Below are 19309 nucleotides of genomic sequence, written 5' to 3'. Positions count from 1 at the left end.
TGGGGGGGCGGGCGCAAATTACTGTCTTGCCCCGGGTGAGAGCAATCCTAGTTTCGGCCCTGTCTGGCGGCAACGGCATGTCTGTTAAATTAAGTGCCTGTTCGTGAGCTCTGATTGGCTCACGAACCGACACTTCATTTGACAGACACGCCGCTGCCGCACGAGACCCAGGAGGGACACACAGGAGAGGCGCGCACTGTGCCCTCCGTGTCCTTCCCAAAACGCACATCAGCGGGGGAGCCTGGGTGGGGGGCATGTTTGGCACTGGGGGTTTGTACCTGGCACTGGGGGGGGGGGCATGTTTGGCACTGGGGGTTTGTACCTGGCACTGGGGGGGCATGATTGGCACTGGGGGGTTTGTACCTGGCACTGGGGGGGCATGTTTGGCACTGGGGAGTATATCTGTACCTGGCACTGGGGGGGGGGGCATGTTTGGCACTGGGGGGTATATTTGTACCTGGCACTGTGGGGGCATGTTTGGCACTGGGGGTATATGTGTACCTGGCACTGGGGGGGCATATTTGGCACTGGGGGGTATATCTGTACCTGGCACTGGGGGGGCATGTTTGGCACTGGGGGGGTATATCTGTACCTGGCACTGGGGGGGCATGTTTGGCACTGGGGGTATATGTGTACCTGGCACTGGGGGGGGGGGGGACGACATATTTGGCACTGGGGGTATATGTGTACCAGGCTCTGGGGGGGCATATTTGGCACTGGGGGTATGTGTGTAGCTGGCACTGGTGGGGCATATGGGGCACTGGGGGCATATGTGTATCTGGCACTGTGGATGAATATCTGGCACTAGGGGCATATGTGGCACTGGGAGCACAGGCCTAGCAACAAGCATTACCCCCTGGTTACAAGCACAATACCCAGCTCATAAATTCCCTGGCAACAAGCATTACCCAATAGCAACGAGCATGACACCCAGTGCATGAAACCCCTGGCAACGAATATTACCCCCTGGCAACAAGCTTGAAACCCAGGGCATGATACCTCTGGCAACAAGCATAACACCTACCGCATGAAACCCCTGGCAACGAGCATGACACCCTGAGCATGAAAACCCCTGGCACCGTGCATGGAACCAAGAGCATGAAACCCCTGCCAACGAGCAGGTAATTTAAAATAATTAGAAGCCTTACTGTAGGACTTAATGTGTAATGGGCATTGCGGTGTGTGGCATAATGTATCACGGACATTGCGGTGTGTGTCATAATGTGTCACAGGCATTACGGTGTGTGGTATGCTATATCATGGGCATTGTGGTATGTGGTATAATGTCTCAGGGGCATTGCAGTGTGTGGCATAATGTATAACGGGCATTGCGGTGTGTGGCATAGGGTATAACAGGCATTGCAGTATGTGTCACAGGCATTACGGTGTGTGGTATACTATATCACGGGCATTGTGGTATGTGTCACAGGCATTACGGTGTGTGGTATACTATATCACGGGCATCGTGGTATGTGTCACAGGCATTACGGTGTGTGGTATACTATATCACGGGCATCGTGGTATGTAGTATAATGTCTCAGGGGCATTGCAGTGTGTGTCATAATGTATACTGGGCATTACTATAAGGAGGAAAAATGACAAATAATGTAAGGGGCATGAATCAGGATTATTTTTCTTTCCTGTGGTGGCCAACGTCTGGGCGTGCAGGTTGCAAAACTGGGGTATAAGGTTGTCTTTTCCTGCAATGCCACGCCCCTTTATGCAAAACCACACCCATTTCAACAAGGTTGTGCCTTTTTTGTGGCGCACGCGTTGGGGGGGGAGGGGGCGCCAGAGAATGTTTTGGCTTGGGGGAGAAAAGTTTCTGGTTATGCCACTGGGTGGGGGTTAGGGTTAGGCTGCGGGGAAGGAGGGTTAGGGTTAGCCACTAAGCAGTGTGGGTTAGTGTTAGGCTGCGGTGGGGGAGGGGTGGGAGGGGTTAGGCTGCGGGGACGGGGTTAGGTTTCAATACAACAGTGGGACGGTTAAGGTCAGGGGGTAGGGGGGTTAAAATACTCACCTAACAGTTGTCTGGATTCTGCGCATCGGGATGCAGCTGTTGGTATTCTGACCACTGGCATCCCAAGCGTCGGGATCCCGATACCATCCCGTGTGTATGTATAGATGTGTCTATATCGTTTAACATTCCCGGACCGGTAAACGTGGTAAATGTGTATTATCTTTAAAGCGAGAAGTGAGGGCGGATTATAGAACTGATGCAGGTCCTTTATGCACAATTATATAGGAAAGTGATACGGTGGAAATCTCACCTGTATATAACACTCAGCAAGGTATAAAATGAGATGAAGACCAGAAACTCCTTGTACAGTAGTTTGTAGATACTTCCCTTCCAGCGGAACAGCAGCTTGGAGAACCCCCCAAACCTGGCATTGGCCACTTTCAGGGTATAGGATACAGTCATTGTCTCACCTGCCAGGAATCAATAAAGAATACAATCAACCCATGGAAACCTTCCACACACAAGCCATATAAAACTGTTCTGTTCTGCTTACTATATCAATTATTAAGGGATTGACCACTGAGCTTGGTGTGGACTACAGAAACAAATTGTAAGCACTTATATTTTCAAAACTCTAAATAAACTACATTGTTGGCAGCCATCTTACTTGTTACATATATTGCCACTCGCAATAGTGGGAAGCAGTTAGCGGTTAATATACCCACGCCGGGATCCTGATGGAGGACAGAAACCCGGCGTCACTATACCAACACCAAATGGGATGCCGGTGTCAAAATACCGACAACCAGCATCCCGATCGTCCTGAGAGCGGGACTCACTGACGTCCTGCCGCGGGAGGGGGTGGGGGGAAGTTAGGTTTAGGCTGCAGAAAGGGGGTTAGGGTTAGGCTGCAGCGCCGGAAAGGTTAGGGTTAGGCATCGAGGAGGGAGGGTTAGGGTTAGGCACATAGAAGGGGAGGTTAGGGGTAGGCACCAAGCGGGGAGGGTTAGGTTTAGGCAGCGGGGAAGAGAGGGTTAGGGTTAGGCAGCGGGGAAGGGAGGGTTAGGTTAAGGCACCAAGCGGAGAGGGTTAGGTTTAGGCAGCGGGGAAGGGAGGGTTAGGCAACGGGGAAGAGAGGGTTAGGGTTAGGCACCAAGCGGGGAGGGTAAGGTTTAGGCAGCAGGGAAGGGAGAGTTAGAGTTAGGCACCAAGCGGGGAGGGTTAGGGTTAGGCAGCGGGGAAGTGAGGGTTAGAGTTAGGCTGCAGGGAAGGGAGGGTTAGGGTTAGGCACCAAGCGGGGAGGGTTAGGTTTTGGCAGTTGGGAAGAGAGAGTTAGGGTTAGGCACCAAGCGGGGAGGGTTAGGTTTTGGCAGTGGGGAAGAGAGAGTTATGGTTAGGCACCAAGCGGGGAGGGTTAGGGTTACGCAGCGGGGAAGGGAGGGTTAGGGTTATGTACCAAGCGGGGAGGGTTAGGGTTACGCAGCGGGGCAGGGAGGGTTAGGGTTACGCAGCGGGGAAGAGAGAGTTAGGGTTAGGCACCAAGCGGGGAGGGTTAGCCTTACGCAGCGGGGAAGGGAGGGTTAGGGTTATGCACCAAGCGGGGAGGGTTAGGTTTTGGCAGTGGGGAAGAGAGAGTTAGGGTTAGGCACCAAGCGGGGAGGGTTATGTTTAGGCAGCAGGGAAGGGAGGGTTAGGGTTAGGCACCAAGCGGGGAGGGTTAGGTTTTGGCAGTGGGGAAGAGAGAGTTATGGTTAGGCACCAAGCGGGGAGGGTTAGGGTTACGTAGCGGGGAAGAGAGGGTTAGGGTTATGTACCAAGCGGGGATGGTTAGGGTTATGCAGCGGGGAAGGGAGGGTTAGGGTTATGTACCAAGCGGGGAGGGTTAGGGTTACGCAGCGGGGAAGAGAGAGTTAGGGTTAGGCACCAAGCGGGGAGGGTTAGGTTTTGGCAGTGGGGAAGAGAGAGTTAGGGTTAGGCACCAAGCGGGGAGGGTTAGCCTTACGCAGCGGGGAAGGGAGGGTTAGGGTTATGCACCAAGCGGGGAGGGTTAGGGTAGGGAAGAGGTGAGGGTTAGGGGCTTCCTGGGGGGCTGTCAGGATTCTGATGGACGGGATGCCACTGTTGGTATACTGACCGCCGGCATCCCGTCCATCGGCAAATCGTACTGATACCGCAATATTGCAGGAATACCAGCAAAGCAGACGGAGGAGTCAGATCAGTAAATTAATAAAAACAGGATGGAAGATTCTAATATATGTGAATTATATACTTTATAACAATATTAAAATCATGGGGTATATTTACTAAGCATCGGTTTGGAGGAATAACCATGCACTTGGTAGAGCATTATTTATTACTTATATCAACAAGGAAAAATTATGTAATTAATTGGTGTTTACGAATGCTTTTAATGATGGAGGAAACATTATATATTTCTGTGGTGAATGCAGTTTATATAGCCATAAAATAATAAATGTATCATCAAAATACATTTTAAACAACAATTCATAATTACTTAATATTGCCCCTTTAATATAATAAAAAAATAATATTGCTCCCTTAATAAAATGAAACAATCTTTGTTCCACTATTATATTAATAAAATAGTATTCCCTCATAATAGAATTATCAGTGTAACAGTTTCTGACCTCTCTTGCAATATATAATAATTTGCATTCATTATAATTGCAGGTTTATTCCTCTCTTTATCGAGCCAAATCAGGACGTAATACTGACGCGATGTACTAACATCTCGGCTGCCGTTGTGGGGGAGTGAATACTTCCCCCTCCGGCGATCCCTGCCAGCGCCACAGCGCATCAGCCTAGTGCCCAGTTGGCTCCACTGGGCACGTGGGAGATCTCACGTGAACAGCCTGGAGCCCAGCAGCCGCCACGGGTATGTGCACATATCGGCAGGTAACTCCTATGATTTTTAACATTATTATAGATATAATTTTTTTTTACTATTTCATTTACAATTTTGTAAACGTGACATTTTCTGCAGCAATGTGCCCAGATGTTTGTCAGCCAGTTTCCAAAGCTGTAATTCTACGCAGGAATCGTGCCTGGTCCACTAAGATGGGAAGAGGGGTCTCCTGCAAGACCCTAAATGTCATTGTTATACAAACTTTGGAGCTTTCTGTGTTCTACCAAAACATATAACTCAAACTGAGCACAACCCCCCTCGCAGAGACCATACATTCAGCCTCAGTCATACAGAGTATACCACTTACCTGTGTGTGAGGAGCAATCTACCAATGCAGAACCAGCCCACAGTATGCTCCGAACCTTATATACTCTGTAACCGACAGTGCTTTGATTACCTCTGATTTATAGCCCCATAACACAGGCGTCCTCCCCATATCACATTCTCCTCTGTCTCAGTCACACAGGAGTCACCTGCTGTTGCCAGGGTCTGCTGAGGTCCATGTACCTAGAAGACCTGGGTGATCCCATAATTATTGTCTCGTACCCCCAAACCTCCCGGCCCCTGTACCCTGCCTGGATTCTGAGACGTATTTATGTATTTCCTCTGACTGGACTCTACGCAGTGTCGGACTGGGGCATTAAGGGCCCACTCTGGGAATGCAGTGGTAGGGCCCCTTGCTTATGGGTGTGGCCAGTTTCCAGAGGGTGTGTGCTAGCCACTATTAGAGATTGTATGATTTGGGCCCCTTTATAAATACATATAGTAAAGCACGCATGAGAATGTACCAGATTAATAACCGCAATGCACTGTTGAAAATACACCATAGTCCTGTGCAGTATAATGTAACATATGTATAATGGGTATGCGTTTAAAATACCGCCCGTCGGAATCCTGGCGATCGCAATACCGACGCCGTAATCCCGACGGGTACAATCCCACCGCTGGAATACCGGTGAGGTAGGTGTTTCTCCCTCTGTGGGTCTCCACGACACACAAGCGAGCCACCGAGCCTGCAAGGGGCCACAATGCGCTCGCCCCGCTACCGGAATCCTGGCGGCCGGGATGCCGATGTCGGTATAGTGATAGTCTGCATCCTATACCAAACCAATCCCGTGTAATGTATTACTCCAGTGCACAGTCTGGAACCTGATAACTAGAAGAGGGGGTGGGCCCTCAGAAAATGCCCCACCTTCCCCGGGGGTTTCCCCTGTACCCCTGTGGGCCAGTCGGCCTTGACTACGTGCAACCTCCATTGAATATATAGTTCATCTGTATACAGGTTACTGAATAAAGGGCCTGATTCAGTGATGGACGTAAATACCTTCCCAGCTGCAAATTTTACACAGCGGCTGTGCGAAAATATGCTGATGTCGCAGCCTACTGGAGGAGTCTCTGAATCGCTGCTTGTATACAAAGATGCAACCATCGGATGCACATCGGTCAACAATCAACCTTCTAAGCATGGCTCCTGGAAGTAAGTCGCCGGAGCCATTGTAACTACTTACGTTACGGGATCGCAGTTGCAGCTGTGACATGTCCCTGAAAACGGTCACACACTCCTGTGTTTCAGTTGCCACTCCCTCGTTACCTCCCACAAACGATCCCTGAGTGTCAATCACTGTACGAGTAAATCCTCACTGTGACCGCTGGCGCAAGACCATCACATACGCAGTGCGACATAAACACATGCGCAGTGCGACATAAACACGTGCAGTGCGACATAAACATGCTCAGTGCGACATAAACACATATACAGTGCGACATAAACACGTGCAGTGCGACATAAACATGCGCAGTGCGACATAAACACATGTACAGTGCCAAAAACCGCCACATTGCTTACAGTATCAACATTACGTACATCTCCAAAGCTTCAAACGGGCACTAAAAACCCACCTATTCATCAAAGCATACCCTCCCGATGTATAACCCAGTCCTGAGGCCGCGCCTCCACCCCTCTTCCTCATGCCGTGAACATCTCAGCTTTGCTTGCATACTGCCATCACGCTACCTCCTGCTTGCTTGCACCTCTTGTCAGGCCCGGCGACAGGGGAGGTCAAAGGGGACACCCGTATGGGGCCCCAAGGATCAGGGGGGCCCCAAGCATCAGGGGCACAAGAAATGTGTAGGCAGCGCCTAAGAAAGCTGTGGCTCCCGTGCACTCCGTGTGCGTGTGTATGTATATACTGTATATTTATATTGAGGGGAAGAGTTGAGGGGGTAGGGGGCCCCCAGAGATATCAGTGTATGGGGCCCCAAGATTTCTGTTGCCGGCCCTGCCTCTTGTCATCTGTATGTCACCCCTCCCCACTAGATTGTTAGCTCTTCAGAGCAGGGCCCTCTTTCCTCTTGTTATCTAAGCCCTCGTCTCGGCACATTTCACTCGCAGCTCTCTTCTTCTCAACGACCATCTTTACCCTGCTAGTAAAGGCTCATCTCCATCTATGGCCGCCAGCCCCAAGTAGTACGATGATCACTCCCTCTGTGTTACCTGTACTCTATTTCTGTTATTTATTTACTGTAATGCTAAGTTTGGTCTCCCTGTACTGTCCTTTGTACAGCACTACGAAACACATGTGGCGCCTTATAAATACAATGTAATAATAATAATAATAATAATAATAATAATCTCCGAATCATGTGGCTCAAAGTGTGTGACTTAGCAGGAGCCGAAATCACACTATTATTATCTTTATCTTCTTTATCTGTTATCTATGGCAGTTTGTGCCAATGTACTATACCATCAGCAATAACTCCAGCAATACATTCATATACTGGTTTCATTCCGATTTATTACAATTGATTTCAAAGAAAAACAAATGATCAAATGAACACAGATATTCCCAACTCCGGTCCTCAAGGCACCCTATAGCCGGGTACACACTAGCCGATATTGTGTACGATGTGCCCGATTCTTACGCAGCGTTCATTATATCGCCTAGTGTGTATGCGCTGATGATGCGCGCTCCCACGTGTTGTCAGCGGGATCGTCCGTCGGACCTGCATGCAAGTCAATCCAGCGATATCACCAGCGAGGGCCGTGCTGCCAAACTTTATAAACCCGCAATTTATCACTCTCCAAGGCATGATAAATCAGGGCATAAGTCACCTGTGCTCAAGTATGGATATCACTAAATCCTGGACTGTTACTGTGCCTTTAGGATTGAAGTTGGGAATATCTGTTTAGACAAGTAATCGCTGCTATTGGGTGTAGAGATAATATCGTAATTATTTAGTTTTGCGATAGCATATTAAAGTAGGGATGGCCATCGGTATGTTCGCCATCGATGGTTATCAACGACGGTATTCTAAACCATTGATGGTAGATAACTATTCTATATAGTACCATCTGTGTTTTTGCACGTTTGTAGCAACACACAGGGCCCAATTCAGCAGATCTACAATCCATTACTCTGACATGCATCCTGCCCAGCGCACAGCAAGTCCACCCCGCATGCCGTATCTAGCCCCCTCCGCTCGCACACATGTGTAGGCAGGCAGCTACCCGCCATGTTTCAGGTTGCAATGGCTGCGTGTGACCAGAGCCGGCCCTAACCAATATGATGCCCTAGGCAAGATTTTGGCTGGTGTCTCTAGCACCACCGCTAGTTCCGCCTCTGACCCTGCACCCCTTTACCGGCCCATCACCCCTCACTCATAGCAGTCCTCATTTTGGTGCTCCTACCCCCTATATTTTAAATAGGAACAGTGTGCACATTAGGCGCACAGCCCAAAAAGGGGCGTGTTCTTGCTGGAAAGGGGCATGGCCACACAATAGTGCCTCCAATTCATATTACACCACACAGTAGTGCAACTTTATTCACATTGGTGGTCATTCCGAGTTGTTCGCTCGTTATTTTTCTTTCGCAATGGAGCGATTAGTCGCTAATGCACATGCGCAATGTCCGCAGTGCGACTGCGCCAAGTAAATTTGCTATGCAGTTAGGTATTTTACTCACGGCATTACAAGGTTTTTTCTTCGTTCTGGTGATCGTAATGTGATTGACAGGAAGTGGGTGTTTCTGGGCGGAAACAGGCCGTTTTATGGGTGTGTGCGAAAAAACGCTACTGTTTCTGGGAAAAACGCAGGAGTGGCTGGAGAAATGGAGGAGTGTCTGGGCGAACGCTGGGTGTGTTTGTGATGTCAAACCAGGAACGACAAGCACTGAACTGATCGCAGATGCTGAGTAAGTCTGGAGCTACTCAGAAACTGCTAAGAGGTGTCTATTCGCAATTTTGCTAATCTTTCGTTCGCAATTTTACTATGCTAAGATTCACTCCCAGTAGGCGGCGGCTTAGCGTGTGCAAAGCTGCTAAAAGCAGCTTGCGAGCAAACAACTCGGAATGAGGGCCATTATATCATGCGATAATGTCCTTTATTCACGTTACATCACACAGTAATACCACTTTACTGTATATACGTTACTTCTCAGCAGTGCCTCTTATTCACATTAAATCACACTGAATTGCTCCTTATTTACATTACACCACACCATATTGCTCTTTATTCACATTAGACCCCACAGTAGTGCCCTTTCTATAAGGTACGCCACACAGTAGAGCACCTTATACACACAATGCCACACATTAGTAATGTCTTTATTTAAACACATACTGTACACATGACACACATTATTGTCCTTATAAACATACTGCGCCTTACACATTATGCCAACGTTTATTACTGCCCTTATACACATAATGTCCCTTACACATATGCTGCACATTATTAATGTATTTATACACATGACACACATAATGTTCCTTACTTACACATATGCAGAACACTATTGCACAACCAACTCACCTGTACACAGCACTCACACTGCCGCTAGCACTCTGACCTCTGCCTCTGCTTGGATACAGATGTGTCCTCATACATCTTACCTCAAAACGCCATGCAGCAGGAGATGCCTGGTGTGAGTCAGCTGGCAGTTCTAGGCCAGCTTGGCTAACGTCGGGCACCTTTTTTGCCGAAAATGTGTCTTATTTGCAATGCTATATGACTAGTATGCACAAGCAGCTTCTGCTGATTAAAATGATATGCCTATATTCTGTGTGTGATTGCAGCTGTATCTACATATGAAATGCTACGTTACAGTGTATTTCTGGAAATACACTGTAACGTAGCATTTCATATGTAGATACAGCAGCAATCACACACAGAATATAGGCATATCGCATATAATTTTAATCAGCAGAAGCTGCTTGTGCCCCTAGGCATTCCAGATGCCCTAGGCATTTGCCTAGTTTGCCTATGTCTAGTGCCGGCTCTGCGTGTGACGTCACAAAGCCACCACGTCCTGCCCTGCATATGGTCTGGACTTGCCAACGCTGCCACAATGTCCCTTAAACGCCTCCGTGACGCCCCCTCCTGCACCGCGAACGCTTTGCCTGTCAATCAGGCAGAGGCGTTCGCAGATGTGCATCAGCTCTGTTTAGCAGCACTTTTTAAAACAACAGAAGGAAAAAAAACTTCGGGTCCATGGCTACCATCGATGGTCTGAATCCATCTGGTTCACCACCATCACTAGTAAAGGTATTAGTCATGTACAATATACCATTGATGGTTATCCCTATATCAAGAAATAAATGGGTATCATCCCATCCTCACCTTCCCACAATACACAACTCTGTCAGTGGGCTAATGGCACACCGGTGTTTTGCAGGTTAGGTTTAGGTGTGAAAGGGGTGCGGGTGCAGTGCCTGCTGCCGTGCATTTGTAGTCTCACTGCTTACCTCGTGACGCACTTTCACCTTCAGGTCACGGATACCTCAACTGACCTGGAATCTTCACTTGGACCCGAACCCGGCGATCCCCCATTCCAGAAGCAAATGACGGACGAGCTAGGAAGGAAAGGGAATGAAGGAGGAAAAGAGGATACTCCCGGGGTGGCGGCGTCCTTCACCGGTTAGGTGAAAATCATCATCGGCATAAAGCCTCAGCCACCCAATTTTCAGCTAACAGCGCTCTTACGCTGAGGTGTACTCTGGACCTCGCACGGCCGTGCAGGGTCCTCCGAATCGGCGCTCAGGAGACAGACGGACACAGAGACAGACACACAGAAACATATGATGCTCACTGTTGCCAATCTTGTACTCCGACCTTCCTCTTCACTTACAGGTCCCTGTAAGGAGGCAAAAAACAAACAACAGCCGTGCAGGGCCAACAGCTAACCTAGTGTGCGTCTGCTACACTAGCTACATGAACAGAGCCCTCAAACTAGCTCAGGTGTATGTGGTGCAACACAACTATGCACAAACTGTAAACAAACTTTACCCTGCACGGAAACAACACACATCACCAGAGCTGCCCCTAGGCATAGGCAAACTAGCCAAATGCCTAGGGCATTTGGTATGCCTAGGGGCACCAGCAGCTTCTGCTGATTAAAATGATATGCGGCATGCCTATATTATGTGTGTAGCATTTCATATGCAGATACAGCCACAGTCGCACACAGTATATAGGCATGCTGCATATCATTTTAATCAGCAGAAGCTGCTTGTGCATCCTAGCCACATAGCAATTCCAATAAGATGTATTTTCATTAAAAAAAGACACCCGACATTAGAGCTGCCAGCTGACTCACGCCAGGCATCTCCTGCTGCATGGCGCATTGAGGTAAGATGTATAAGGACACATCTGTATCCAAGGAGAGGCAGAGGTCAGTGTTAGCGGCTGTGTGAGTTTTGTGTGCGGGTGGGTTGGTTGTGCAATAATGTTTGGCATATGCGTAAGCAGAGGCGTAACTAGGGTTTTTGGAGCCCAGGGCAAGATCAATAATGGTGCACCCCCCCCCCCCCCCCCCCCACACACACACACAAAAAAACAAAAAACAAAAGGAAAGTATGTGCACACGCCATTGATGTCACTGTATATAAAGATGTCTGGATGTGTATGTATAGATGTAGGTGCAGTGGTGGAAGCGGAAAGCGGAATTTTTGAAGGGAGAATGATAAAGTGAAGGTGCTTCGGGAAAGGGGGCGTGGTCACTCAAAAGGGGCGTGTCCTTCAGTGTAGTAGGACCCCTTATACTATCTAGTACTGGTGCCCCTTTCACATTATAGCACACGGCATGAGCCGAAATTCACATTATAGCACACAGTATGAGCCGAAATTCACATTATTCCACATGGTATGAGCCGAAATTCACATTATAGAACACGGTATGAGCCGAAACTCACATTATAGCACACAGTATGAGCCGAAATTCACATTATAGCACACGGCATGAGCCGAAATTCATATTACCCCACACAGTATGAGCCGTAATTCACATTATAGAACACGGTATGAGCCGAAATTCACATTATAGAACACGGTATGAGCCGAAATTCACATTATAGAGTGAGGGGATCCTACCCCCTTAATTAACTAATCCTTTGGGGCACTGTGGTGAGGGGAGCCCATTGACTAATTGCAGAGTTTAGCAGCGGAAGGGCTGCAGCGGTTTCTCACCCCAAGCTGCAGCGCTTTTGCCACCTCCGACACTCCACGTCTTCGGCGCCACCAGGGATGCAGAGCACCGCACCGGGGATGCACCCTTTTCAGTGTGGTCTACTGCGCTCCGAAGGGGGATCTTCTCTCCTGCTGCAGGATCCCGATGTGCGCCGTCCTCCCTGCTGTTACTGCCACGGTAAGCATTAATATCGTTTACCCATCACTCCTGCATCATGCCCTGTCACTCCTGCCCCCTCACTCCTGCATCATGCTTCGTCACTCCTGCCTCCTGCCCCCTCACTCCTGCCTACTGCCCCCTCACTCCTGCCTCCTGCCCCCTCACTTCTGCCTCCTGCCCCGTCACTCCTGCATCATGCCCCGTCACTCCTGCATCATGCCCCGTCACTCCTGCATCCTGCCCCGTCACTACTGCATCCTGCCCCATCACTCCTGCATCATGCCCCGTCACTCCTGCATCCTGCCCCCTCACTTCTGCCTCCTGCCCGTCACTCCTGCATCATGCCCCGTCACTCCTGCATCCTGCTCCGTCACTCCTGCATCCTGCCCCATCACTCCTGCATCATGCCCCATCACTCCTGCATCCTGCCCCGTCACTCCTGCATCCTGCCCCGTCACTCCTGCATCCTGCCCTGTCACTCCTGCATCCTGCCCCGTCACTCCTGCATCCTGCCCTGTCACTCCTGCCCCCTCACTCCTTCCTTCTGTCTTGTGTCTCACAGCATCCCCGTGTCCCTCAGATGACAGATCCCTGGGTACAGAGGGGTGATTCTGGCGGTGGTTAGGGTAGATCTCTGGGTGCAGGGGGCGACACTGGCAGCATATGAGGTCAGATATAGGTGCAGGTGTGACATTGGCAGGGGTGAAGGCAGATCACGGGTGTAGGGGTAGACATTGGCAGGGGTTGAAGGCAGATCGGGTGTACAGGAGTTGACCCTATCAGGGGGTGAGGGTAAACATCTGGGTACAGGGGGTGAGGGCAGATCTAGGTACAGGGGTGACACTGGCATGGGGAAAGGACAGATTTAGGAGCAGGGGGGTTAGGGAAGATTTGGGAATAGGGGGTGATGGCAAATCTAGGTACAGGGTGAGGGAAGATCTAGGGGCATGGGGTGAGGGCAGATCTGGGGGCTGTGGGTGACACTGGCAGGGTGTGAGGGAAACAGGTGACACTGGCAGGGGGTGAGGGCAGCGGGTGACACTGGCAGGGGGTGAGGGCAGCGGGTGACAATGGCAGGGGGCGAGGGAAGATCTGAGGGGAGCAGGTGACACTGGCATGGGGAGATGGCAGGTATAGAGACATGCCCCTCTATTGACTGCAGCAGACTTTCATAAGCAGGAGCTTTCCCCATTACCGGTAAACAGGCATTCCTTCCCCCCTTACCTGCCGGGTCGGCTTGCTCCTGGCTCCCAGATAGGGGTGAAGCTGCAGTGTTCTTGTCTGCGGGAGGCGTGAAGCCGCGGTGCGGGCGGTCTTGGGAGCTGCAGCCAGTGTGTGCGGAGCGGGAGCTGCTACCGGCAGGGGGAGCGGAACTTTCACCCTACTCCCCTTCCGGCGGCAGGTAACAGCAGGCTGTTCACACAGGGGAGCGTGACACATCGCGGTCACGCTCCCAGCAGGAAGAGGCTAGCAGCAGCAGCGCAACGGTGGTGGAGTGCAGAGCTATGGTGGAAGTGGGCGCATGGGGCGAGCGGGCCATGCAGGTGCTGGTGGCGCCCCCCTCTGCTGGGGTTGCCACAGCGCCCAGGGCACGCACCCTGCTCGCCCCATGCTAGTTACGCCTCTGTGTGTAAGGGACATTATGTGTATAAGGACATTAATAAAGGTTGGCATAATGTGTATGGCGCATTATGTTTATAAGGACATTAATAATGTGTGTCATATGTGTTAGGGGCTTTACTGTGTGGTATTATGTGTATAAAGGCATTACTAATGTGTGGCATTATGTGTATATGGTGCTCTACTGTGTGGTGTTACGTATAGAAAGGGCACTATTTTGTGGTGTAATGTGAATAAAGAGCAAGATGGTGTGGTGTAATATGAATAAGGGGCACTACTGTGAGGAGTAACGTATATAAGGTAAAGTGATACTACTGTGTGATGTAACGTGAATAAGGGACACTATCGCATGATATCATGTGAATAAAGTTGCAGTACTGTGTGGCATAATTTGAATTGGGGGTACTATTGTGTGGCCATGCTGCTTGCCAGCAAAAACACGTCCCTTTTAGGGCTGTGCGCCGAATGTGTGCACTGTTCCTTTTTAAAATATAGGGTATAGGAACACCAAAATAAGGACTGCTATGGGTGCGGGGTGATGGTACTGGGAAAAGGGTGCAGGGACAGAGGCAGAACTAGCGGTGGTGCCAGGGGCACCAGCCAAAATCTTGCCTAGGGCATCATATTGGTTAGGGCCGGCTCTGCATGTATTGTTTATCCTAAGAGAGTACCAGGCGAGGCAGCCATGTTGGACGCACTACATAGGTTACACTGTGCTATTAGCAAAACATAGCAGTAAGGCATACAAGGGTACAAAGAAAAGCAACTAACAGGGCACCTAGTTCTGCAGCTTACATAGTAAGGAAAATGGTCTTGCTCTGTAATTGCTTTCAGAAAATGTTCTCCTTTATAAAAATTTGAGCTAAGTGGAAAATAGCAAAAAAGGCCCTGGTTAAATTCTGAAATAATTGACAAAAAAATAATTATCTGACCAAAAAAAAAAAGAAAAGAAAAAAAAGTTATATTAATTCTCTAATACTCTGAAGATAGTAAGCACATATTGTGAATTGCATAAAATATTTATATGAAGCCCACAAGGATTACTGACACCTCAGGAGGTATGTGATAACTCTGGGCTGTGGTAAGGGTTCCAATGACACAGACTTTGTTTCTGTACAAAATAGACAAATACAAGTGCTGTAAGACCACCTAAACAAATGTTAAGTACATTCTAAACAACTACGGTGGAGATAATATCGTACAGTTTTAATCTATTTTCACTTAAAAACCAGTATCAATAAAGAAAAAGTGATGAAACTGCTGGATGTGATCTGCGGTACAGAATCTGACCTGCTTCCTAGGACTTCACCAACGACTGACCTGCAGAGTCCTGAGAGCCGCGTCACATGACTGCACCAAAAAAGAAATCAGCGTTAAAGTCCAGAGACAGCAGAAGGATTATTGAAAAATGAGCTTCATACAAACATCTATTCCCTCAGTGGTTCCCAAACTGGGATATCTCTAGGCACTTGTAGTGGTGTCCTGGGTTGGTGGTCTAGGTCCAATTCAAATTATTTATGGTCAGTATAATAGGCAAAACCAGTGCTAAGCCTTACTGAAGCAGCCCCTATAGCAGGGGTGGGGAACCTTTTTCTACCAAGGGCCATTTGGACATTTATAAAATCCTTCGAGGGCCATACAAAAATACTTAAAAATTAGCCTGCCCCCAGTAGTTATGCCCCCAGGAATTATGCCTCCAGTCAGTAGTTATGGTCCCAGTAGATATGCCCCAGTAGACATGCCTCCAGTAGATATACCCACAGTCAGTTGTTATGACCCAGTAGACATGCCTCCAGTACATATGCCCCCAGTCAGTTGTTATACCCCAGTACATACACCCCCAATCAGTTGTTATGCCCCATTAGATATGCCCCCAGTCAGTTATTATGCCCCATTAGATATGCCCCCAGTCACTTGTTATGCCACCAGTCACTTGTTATGAACCATTAGATATTCCCCAGTCACTTGTTATGCCCCATTAGATATGCCCCCAGTCGCTTGATATGCCCCATTAGATATGCCCCCAGTCACTTGTTATGCCCCATTAGATATGCCCCCAGTCACTTGTTATGCCCCATTATATATGCCCCCAGTCACTTGTTATGCCCCCATTAGATATGCCCCCAGTCACTTGTTATGCCCCATTAAATGTGCCCCCTCTAGTAGCGCCGCTTACACACGCACATTAAAAAAACAACAACAAAACACAATACTCACCAGCCCCGTTTCTACTTCCGGACCGCTGCACACCGCCTGGCAGTCCGCTCCTCGGAACTATGTGAGAGACGTCATAGCGTCTCATTGCGCACATCCGCACACTGGGGTCATTCCAAGTTGATCGCTAGCTGCCGTTGTTCGCAGCGCAGCAATGAGGCTAAAAATCAGCATTTCTGCGCATGCGTATGGGCCGCAATGCGCACGCGCGTCGTACAGGTACAAAGCGCGTTGTGGTTGTGCACAGGTTGTAGCAAAGTTTTCAGTCGCACTGACGGCTGCAAGAAGATTGACAGGAAGGGGGCGTTACTGGGTGACAACTGACCGTTTTCAGGGAGTGTCTGAAAAAATGCAGGCGTGGCTGGGCGTTCGCTGGGCAGGTATATGACATCAAATCCGCAACACGAATAGGCTGAAGTGATCGCAAGCGCTGAGTTAGTTAAGAGCTACTCTGAAACTGCACAAACTTTTTTTGCAGAGCTCGGCTGCACATGCGTTCGCACTTCTGCTAAGATAAAATACACTCCCCAGTGGGCGGCGGCATAGCGTTTGCACAGCTGATAAAACTAGCTAGCGAGCGATCAACTCGGAATGACCCCAACTGTCAGAGCCGGAAGCTGGAGCTCTGGAGTGAGTTCCGGCTTTTAGCTGTCACCGAGGGCAAGGAGCCGGTGCCCGCTGGTAACACAATCTCAGCGGGCGCCCAACATCTCCCTCGGTAAGGTGCCGGGCGGGATCAATCGGCTTTGCGGGCTTTATATGACCGCGCAGGCCGGACGTTCCCCACCCCTGCCCTGTAGGAACACAAATTGTCTAGTTTCAAAGAGCAGAAGCTTCTCTTTCTATAAAAGTGTTTTACCAAGGTCATTCTAAGAGAACTGCTATATCACATAATTATACCACACAACTAACATGTATCTGTAACCTTAATATAGGGTCTAATTCTGATCTGATCACTGCTGTGCGCTTTCGCTCAGCGGGCGATCAGATCTGAACTGCGCATGTCTATGCATCGCATTGCGCTGGCGCGTCGGACGGCTACAACGGGCTATTGCGGAAGGCTACAACGGGCTTCGCCGATCAGTGATGGGATGTCACCACACAGTAGCACAATCTTATTCACATTACAACGCACATAGTGCCCCTGATTCATATTATACCACACAGTAATGCCCCTTATTCACATGATGTCACTCAGTGGTACCCCTTATACATGTTATGCCACACAGTAGTGCCATTTATACACAGTGCCTACAGTAGTGCCCATTTTATACAATTCCCATAATAATAGTGCCCCTTGCACAAAATGCCCACAGAAGTGCTGCTTATACACATAATGCCCACAGAAGTGCTGTTTATAGACATAATGCCCACAGAAGTGCCACTTATACACATAATGCACACAGTAGTGCCCTGTATGCACATAATGCCCACAGTAGTAGTGCCCCAATGTAAATCTCTGCCTCTGTCACTTCAGCAGCTCCATGCCCTGTGTCCCTCTAGCAGCTTCCCTGTGTCTCTATGTCCCTCCAGCCTCCTCTTACCTTATCTTTAGCATGCAAAGAGCTTGCTCCTCTTCGAGGGGTGGGCCACAGCTAGAGGAGGACCATGGAGCTGCCAGGAGCTGAGGAAGGGGGAGGTGGCAGTAGCTTATCAGTGACACTATTGCTACCTACATCATCTATTGACATGGATGGTGGGGCAGGCCTTTCTGTTGGAATAACTGTGCAGGTCTGTGGAGGAGGTGGAACTCATCAGAGGTGACGGAACTCAGTTACACCCCGCCCCCCCCGTCCCCCACTTTAACCCCTGGCTCTCTACCTTGGTCTCCCAGCAAAACAATTGCACCGCTTACAGCTGGTACAAAACACAGCTGCCAGGCTATTAACTAACCAGCCCCGTTCCAGCCACATAACACCCATACTCCCTCCACTGGCTGTCTGTAAGATGGCAAATCATTTTCAAGTTTGGCTTACTACCTTTCAAAGCCCTACATGACCAGGGCCCAAGGTACCTGAAGCAGCTTCTGATTCCTTACCTCCCCACTTGATTACCAAGATCTGTAGATGAAGGACTATTAGCAATACCTAGATTCTCCCGGAATTCAGGGTTGGACTGGCCCACAGGGGTACAGGGCAAACCCCCAGTAGGCCCCTCTGCCTGTGGCCCCACCGCCTCTTCTTCTGTCCCCACCCCCATAAATAGGCCCCTATAACGGATAACGGCATTCCATGGTGGGCCCATCATGCCCCAGTCCAACACTGTATATATATATACTAGGTGCTTCATCGCGCCCTACGGGCGCTCTTCACACCGTCGCAAGGGGCTACGCCCCCTTAACCCTTGCATGCCTTTCTGGGGTTTAATATTTGTATTATATGGAGTATTACCTGCATTCCTTTGTTAGTGGTTAAATATTGCACAATGAAAGGGCGTGCGATGGTGAAGGAGGCGCAGCCCCTTGCGACGGCGTGAACAGCACCTGCAGGGCACGATGTACAGAATGTAGCGGGTGCGGGGGGGACTGCGGATGGTGTCTGTAGATGCTGCGGGTGGAGGGGAGGCAGAAGTGGGGGTGGGGCCCGGATGGGGAAGGTTCGGGAGGTGCTGCGCGTAGGGGAGGGGCAGAGGAGTGGGGGATGCAGATGGGGGAGGGGTCCGGAGGCATTGTAGGTGGGGGAGGGGCAGGGGTGCCACGGGTGGGAGAGGGGCAGGTGTGGGGATGTTGTGGATGGGTGAAGGGTTCCGGAGGTGCTGTGGGATGGGTGTGCCGGGGGTTTGGTAGGTGACCGCAGGCACCATGGGTAGGGTAGGGGCAGGTACGGGTGTTGCGGCGGATGGGAAAGGAAGTCCAGAGGTGCTGCAGGTGGTGGAGGGGCAGGTGCGGGGGTGCCATTGGTGGGGGAGGGGTGGGTGAGGGGGGGACCGCTGATGGAGGAGGGTGTCTGCAGATGCTGCGGGTGGAGG

At 49.9% G+C, this 19309-nt stretch overlaps 1 protein-coding gene across 1 annotated transcript in view; it reads right to left on the bottom strand.

Moving 5' to 3' along the window:
* Positions 1-2422, bottom strand: part of BEST4 (bestrophin 4) — a 203935-nt gene extending 201513 nt beyond the window's left edge. Inside the window, exon 1 of the mRNA XM_063939452.1 lies at positions 2271-2422. Coding sequence (XP_063795522.1) covers positions 2271-2422 — 152 coding nt within the window. The remainder of the gene's footprint in view (positions 1-2270) is intronic.
* Positions 2423-19309: the final 16887 nt, after the last annotated feature.

The sequence above is a fragment of the Pseudophryne corroboree genome, chromosome 9 (genome assembly GCF_028390025.1).
Source record: "Pseudophryne corroboree isolate aPseCor3 chromosome 9, aPseCor3.hap2, whole genome shotgun sequence".
NCBI classification, from domain to species: domain Eukaryota; kingdom Metazoa; phylum Chordata; class Amphibia; order Anura; family Myobatrachidae; genus Pseudophryne; species Pseudophryne corroboree.
Note: the sequence above shows the minus strand (reverse complement) of the source record. Positions and strands in the feature narration are given on the sequence as shown.